The sequence below is a fragment of the Tupaia chinensis genome, unplaced genomic scaffold, assembly GCF_000334495.1.
Source record: "Tupaia chinensis unplaced genomic scaffold, TupChi_1.0 Scaffold000086_1, whole genome shotgun sequence".
NCBI lineage: Eukaryota > Metazoa > Chordata > Mammalia > Scandentia > Tupaiidae > Tupaia > Tupaia belangeri.
The window spans coordinates 5,509,009-5,516,595 of NW_006159548.1; the positions used below are offsets into that span (position 1 = coordinate 5,509,009).

General features: G+C 47.3%; 1 protein-coding gene across 1 annotated transcript in view; it reads right to left on the reverse strand.

The window, feature by feature from the left end:
• Window positions 1-7,587, reverse strand: part of NAAA (N-acylethanolamine acid amidase) — a gene marked incomplete at its 5' end in the record, with an annotated part of 20,826 nt that overhangs the window by 4,988 nt on the left and 8,251 nt on the right. Inside the window, 5 exon segments of the mRNA XM_027769742.1 lie at window positions 2,469-2,497; window positions 3,033-3,099; window positions 3,824-3,886; window positions 4,026-4,198; window positions 6,671-6,747. Coding sequence (XP_027625543.1) covers window positions 2,469-2,497; window positions 3,033-3,099; window positions 3,824-3,886; window positions 4,026-4,198; window positions 6,671-6,747 — 409 coding nt within the window.

Below are 7,587 nucleotides of genomic sequence, written 5' to 3' on the forward strand. Positions count from 1 at the left end.
CGTGAGAGAGAGACGTGTGTGTGTGTGTGTGTGTGTGTGTGTGTGTGTGTGTGTGTGTGTGTGTGGAGGGGGGTATGTACGAATATGCGAATTTCAAAGTTTTAATAGAGGAAAAACTACCATGTGAAGAATGCTTCATTATAGTACACCCAATTGGTCACTGGTCATTAAACAGCCTTTAAAATTAAGAGGGCTATTGAAAGCACAGAAAATGTTCAGTTTTATTAAAATAAACATAATAACTTTTCAATTTAGTCAACTAGTTAATTAATTAACTTTTTCTTGCCAGAGGGCACATGCACATGTCAGAGAGAAAGAGAGAGGGATAAAGCACCCCGCCTGTTGGGGCCTGGTCATGCCACAATTCCCTTTCCTCCATTCTTCCTTCCTGTCAGGATCCTGGGCACATGTGCACACACATCCAGGGTGTTTTTCTTTCTTTCTTTCTTTCTTTCTTTCTTTCTTTCTTTCTTTCTTTCTTTCTTTCTTTCTTTCTTTCTTTCTTTTTAAGGGAGATTTTTGCTATTGGGTGTGTGCACTTACTGGAAAGACAGGGAGAGAGAGACAGACAGAAAGCAAGAAATCACCCCCCCACCATCCCTAGGACTTGAACCGTGCTCAACTATGTGGGAACCCAGCAATGTAACTATTATGCCATCTGGTGGTCTCCCCAGAGTGTTTTTCAAGCCACCACAAGCAGGATTCGAACCTCAGTTGGCCATGTAGGATTCAGCTCCCTCCACACAATGCTTAACCCCTACACAACGGGGCTTGCTCTATAATAATCAATATATAATGCTAATCTTATTACTTATGGAATTATTTTTAAACTATAACACTAAAATAGTTTTTAGCCCATTTTCTTTCAGAGAGAGCGATTTTTGCTATAGGGTATGTACGCTTGCCAGAGAGAAAGAAAATGAGAAATCACCCCCTTGGGTGCATGGCCACGCCACAACCCCTTCTCCTCCATTCTTCTCTTGGGATTTTGAGCATGTATGCACACACGCCCAGCGTGAGTTCATGCTGCAAGGTCTGGGACTTGAACTGTAGTTGACTATGTGGGAGTCCAGTGATATAACCATTATGCCATCTGCTTGTCCCTTAGCCCTATTTTTTTTTGTATATATTTATTTAATTACATTTGTTATTATAATTTTTTAATTTGACCAGTGAGAGAGAGAGAGAAAAGGAAAGTGAGAAAGCAAGCCACCAGGTCTGTGACTCAAATCACGGTTGGCCGTATGGGAGTCCAAAGCCCCTAAACACCATGCAACCTGGCAGCCCCTTTGCCCCTATTTTTAAAATGAACCTTTAAAGGGCAACATTTTGTGCACCACTGGGAAGGGTATATATATTTTTCTTTTTCTTGATAGAGCCCATGAGCATGTGAAAGAGAGAGAGACGTGCCCTACACAGGGTCTGGTCATGTCGCGATCCCCTTTTCCTTCCCCTAAACCTATCAGGTCTGGGACACTCGCATGTGTGTGCACATGTTTCAGGCTGACCAGGCTGGAGTTTGAACCACGGTCGCCACGTGAGAGCCGCTTCTCTTGAGCAGTGCGTGACCACTGCACCGTGGAGCTGACCCCTGTGTGTACTGGAGCTTGCTCCCTTGGGCTGGTGGGAGGCAACTGGTAAACATGGAGGGAGTTCATTCGCCACCGTAAGCTCAAAATCAGCCACGGTGGGAGTATTTATACCATGGTCATGAACGAATGCTACAAACCAGTTCTGTTTGTCCCCGGTCCCCTCGTTTATTAGCAGACCAATGGGTATGGTTTGTTACCCAAACAGCTGATGTGTTAGAGAGGTAAAATACCGACTAGCTTACATTTGTTATTCAGCTGTTAGAATATCATTTGTGGGGGCCAGCAGGTGGCGTGGTGGTTACAGTTCTAGACTCCCACATAGTTGACTGTGGTTCGAGTCCCGGACTGAGCAACTTGAAAATCACACAAGGCACTTGTGCGTGCATGCCCCAAATCCTGAGAGGAGAATGGAGAAGGGATCATGAAGCAGCTGTCCCCCCTGGGGGCTGATTTCTCCCTCTCCCTCCCTCTCTGTCTCTCTCTGGAAAGAGCATGCACCCTATAGCAAAATCAAAGGAAAGCAAAAGTTTCGTTCTAACAGAGTGAACTGAAGGAGGCCACACCCAGAGAAGGCTGCCCACCTCTGCCTGGCTGAGTCAGGATGAGCACTCCCGGCCCTTCTCTGGACCCCTCTATCTCCTTACCTCAGTTTTCCTCCTGAGTTTCTCACCTGATATGTGAAATGATGTGTTCATCTGTCCCCCCACCAGCGAGAAGCCCAGGCCCATGCAAGCAGAGGCTTTGTTTCATGCACAGCATGTGCCGCAGCACCAAGGCTGGTCACGGGCCCCAGGGGCTCTGCTGAGCCCTGGCATGCCTGAGTGAGCTCCCCATTCTGGGGTGTCATGAGAACAGATGTGCTAACACGTCACTTACTTGTTATAAACCGGAACCACTGACAAAACCTGCAGTAGAAAAAAATCATGTTACAAAGAACATTGAGAGGGAAGAAAGACATGGAGAATATCTATGGGAAGCATATGACCACTTAACACTGTCGGTATTATGACAGCCACGCTTTTTCTCTTTTTAATATGAAGAAGAAGTTGGGTGAAGATGGATACATCAATCTACACAGAAACAAGTTTGGAAAATAGGACTTTTTTTTTTTTTAAAGTTTTTGCTACAGAGCATTTACAGTCATCAAAGAAAGACAGAGATAAAGTGAGAAATCAGCCCCCAAGGAGGGTGGCCATGCCACAATTCTTTCTCCACTCTCCTCTCAGGATTTTGGGAACACACACATATGAGGATTTTCAGACTGCCAGGTCTGGGATTCAAACCGTGGTCAGCCACGTGGGAGACCAGCACCTTACTTACTACACCACCTGTTGGCCTCAAACATTTTCATTTATCAACATTTGTAGGATTTCAGAGATTTTTTTTTTTAATCACTATTAACAAAGACACGAAACACACTGACCATGTAAAGACAGTTACCTGGAAAAGGGTCTCCAGGCTGAGGTTGGCCTGCCCCGTGGCATTAAGGGCTTTGATGGCAGGAGTTCTGCAAGGACAATGGTCAAAGGTCACTTGGCACTTCAGGAAACCCTAAATCCTACCAGCTCTCATTTTGGGGGACACATGCAAAACCCAGTTTCACAATGTCCCTTCTCCAAAGTCCACTCTGGCCCCCAAGCCTGTTTCCTGACTCGGCCCAACCAACATGATTGAATTCGTTCAACAGCTGGGCCGGGGCCCCCATCGGCTCAAGGAAGCTGGGATGGGGACAATGCAGAAATAAATAGTCACCAAACATGTGGGGTCTTAAAGCCAAAGTGAGGGACACAGCTACCTGCTCTTTGGGAACACCTTGACTAGTCGAATTTTCATAATTAGAACATAAGATGGAAGTTCCCAACTGGTTTTGCAGTTGATTGAAATAAGAGAAATGTTTTCTGAGAATGTCTCACACAGAAGAGCACAAATCCAGTCCTCTCCTCACAGACAGGTAAACAGAGACTGGAGAGGCCACCCAGAGGTAGAACCTTGGGCTCCTGACCCTAGGTGCAAGGCCAAACTCGTCCTCCCAACACCCTCTAAGCCCCAAGAGCCCTCCCCACTGCTCTCCACCAGACTCTGAACTCCCCACCCCAGCAAGGCACTCGCCATGGGTCCAGGTGTGTTTTCTGGAAGAGGCTAGCTCCCCTCTCCCCAGTCCTGTGACAGGAGGGGCACGTTCTCCTGGTCACAGGAAAACGCTGCAAACCAGACAGTGCACAGACGACTACCTTCGGTCATCTCCCCTGGGTGCTGGCTTCCAGTGGTCATAATTTGTCTCAACTCGGAACCACCTACAACAGAGCACATCATGTCTTACCCAAGGTCACTGAGGACACAGCTGAAGGAGAAATGTAAACACAGAAACATGGTAGCTTCCCCAGTTAAGGAACAAAGATGACTTGATACAAAACGACCTTCAATGCTACTCACGCTCCATTCAAAGGATCTAGAGGCCAGATGTCTGCGGGGCCACCTCTGTTCCTTGTGATAACCACTCCCTCCCTGGGGGACGTGCCACCAACGATATAATAAATATCAGCGATGAGAGGAGTCTTGGCCAATGTGGACACAGCTGCTTCGAAGTTTTCCGCCTCACTCAGGGTCTGAATGAAAAGACAAACTCGCATTGGCCACATCGCCCAAGGCTGGGGTCCACACCAGCTGGTTAACACATGGTCCAGAGGTAGCAAGTCATGGCTGCCGCCCTGAACTGCTCTGACCGCATCCTCTTGTCACCTGGGTCTGTGAGACGGGAGAAACCTCAGCTTCAGCCTGGAGCCACCCGGCGACATCAGAAAGAACTCTGACAAGTTCTAGCTTCGCCACCTAGCACAGATGCACGCGCTCTAGGCAGGGCCCCCACAAAGGACTCTGGATTTCTTCGTTCTTCTGTTCTTTCAATAGGTATTTTCCAAAGACCTACTGTGTGCTAGACACTGTGCTGGTGTGGGGACAGAGCACTGAGGGGGACTGGTCTCGTCTCTGTGCTCGCCGGGCTTCCAAGGAAGACAGAGGAGTCACTGGCAATGTGCCACAGTGCAGCGAGTGTGAACTCTGGAGGGGAGAAGTGTGGACGTCACCTCACGGGTCCCCCATCAGGTTGGGCAGTGGAGGCCTCCCAGGGAGACAGCACAGGAGCGAGGCCAGAGGGACAAACAGAAGTTGGACCAGGAAGTGCTGGTTGCGAGGTGAGGACTGAACGTGGGGAAGAGTTCTGGCTCCGTGGACTAGAGCGCCAGTGGAAGGGGGTGGAAGAGCGCTCGCTGCAGGGGCGCGGGCACCAGTCTCCCCAGGCATCTGAAACTGTGTGGTGGATGTGCAGTTCGCCATGTCCTTCCCGAGTATCCGAATAAAAGCCAGGAACTGTAAGAAGGCTGGCAGGGCCAGGTGGCTTAGAGTAAGGCAAGGAAACTAAAGGTGGTCAGGTCAGGATTCTCGCCCCAGAGATGTGCTTTATGTTTTATTTTCTTAAAATAATCATTTTTTTAAAAAAATGATTTTTGCTATAGGACATGTACTCTCACTGGAGAGACAAAGACAGGGCAGAGGGACAAAAAGCGAGAAATCACGCCCGGGGGGACAGCCATATTGCAATCCTTTCTACTCCATTCTCCTCTGGGGATTTTGGACACACAATGCACACACACACCCAGTCTGAGTTTTAAACTGCTGGGTCTGGGACTCGAACCATAGTCAACTATGTGGGACTCCAGTGACGTTAACCATTGCACATCTGCTGGTCCCCCAAAAAGAACTATTTGTTTAATTTTATTTATTTTTTTTAAAGTTAGGCACAGGGCTCATGCGCTCACCAGAGAGAGACAGAGAAAGAGAGAACGTGAGAAAGCAAGCCCCCAGGTTTGGGACTCCTGCTGTGTTTGACCATGTGGGAATCCAGCACTTTAACCACCACCACACCTGATGACCCCACGTGTGCTCTTGACAATGGGCTTTTTGTGGTCAATTACAAGTTGCATGGCTGTGACCCAGCTCTATTTACAGGCTGGGGAGAAGCAGTTGTTCCTTTGTTGCATGTGGGCTATCCTCTAATGATTTTGCTTACTCAGATATCTGCAAATGGAGCTTCTAGAAGGAAGCGGCATCTATAGAAGAGCATAGTATCTTATCTCGATCAGTTACTGTGGGAAACTTTAACCTAGGGCAAAGATTCGCTCCTTGGCAAACTCCAGCCAGCCTCCTCTGAGCCCTTTCTCTATTAGAGCTTAACCTCAGCTTGTAAAGACGTAAACTAACACCCACACAGCTTCTTATAGCTCAAGGCCACATCCTTAAAATGATCCTAGGCCTGCTTAAAGTACATCTGAAGTTTAAGGCTGTTAAAAGAATTTAATTTGGATAAAAAAAGAATTATTTAATTTGGGTCCCGCAGGTGGCATGGTGGTTAAGGCACTGGACTCCCACAAGTTCGACTATAGTTCAAGTCCCAGACTCTGCAGCTTGAAAATCATGCTGGACATGTGTGCGTGCCCAAGATCCTGAGAGGAGAATGGAGGAGAAGGAATTGTGGTGTGGCCATTCCCCCGGGGGGTGATTTCTCATTTTCTCTCTCTCTGTGTCTCTCCTGGCCAATGCCTGAAGATAGGGTCCCTGTCTGTCTCTGTGGGAGGATTGAGCCTAACTTCTGAGCTCCAGCGAGCACACCTACGTGGGCTGCATACCAATCAACACTTCCTTCTCCCTTTTTATACTTTTTCACTTCCCTGACTCTACTGAGCTCTGCCTTCCTTCCTCCCTCACTCTTCCCTTAAACACCCAGTCACCTCTGTGCAGATCTGGGTTCTGTCCACACTGGATGCTCCTCCCTATTGCAGTAGCACACCCCTGGTCAAAATCTGGCCTCACCCCTTTAACCTAGTGTTCGGGTTTTGTTTGTCTCTGACACTTATTCTTGAAAAGGTTTGCATGCATCTTGCAAACATTTAGATGCTTATTATTTCCAGGAGTGCCTTTTATTAAAAAATAACCTTGTGAAATTACACTGAGCATCACAACATGCACACACCGATTAGAAGAGGAAATTGTGGTGGGGAGGGATTGACAGCAAACATACGCACCGTGCGGATAAGCCAGCTGATCAGAGAGTATCTCTGGAATACGGCAGCGATGACATTCTCCCACCACCATCCTTTATCTGCCAAGTTGAGGAAGGAATAATCAGCTTACGCCCAAACCAAACTGCTGTCCAAACACCATTATTATCATTATGACTTTGGGGGGGGGGCGTCCAAGCACCATTATTATCATTATGACTTTGAGGGGGGGGATTTTGCTATAGGGAGCATGAGCTCACCAGAGAGACGGAGAGACAGAAAGTGAGAGATTACCCCCAGGTGGATGGCCACACCGCAATCCCTTCTCCTCCATTCTCCTCTTGGAATCTTGGGCACACGTGCACACACGCTTGGCGTGAGTTTTAAGCTGCCAGGTCTGGGACTCAAACCACAGTCGACTACATGGGAGTCCAGTGATGTAATCATTATGCCATCCGTTGGTTCTCAAGCACTATTATAAAAAAATTCCTCAAATCTTGTCCCCCACCCCCACCCCATATTATAAGCTGATGGGGGAGAAAGATTGGCTGATGAGGAGTGATTTTACTGGTGTTCAGTTTTCAAAGACTAAGCTGAATTTCACAGCAACTGTAACATCTTGTGTGTGCGACCATTCATGCATACAGTAATGACATAAGTACTACCAAGCAGAATATGCAGTTTTCACCTAAGTTTTGAAAGCATATACTTTTGTATCTGGATATAATGATAATTATGCAAAAGGAAATCATTCTATGAATGACCCAGGCAGAATTAAATTATGTAGCTGTCAAGAAAATTGGCTGGGATTACATCAGATTAAGGAGTTTCTGTACAGCAAAGGACACTGTAATTGGTGTGAATCCACAACCTGACAACCCTCGGAATGGGAGAGAATTTTTGTTAACTGTGCCTCAGATAAGGGACTGATAACCAGAATA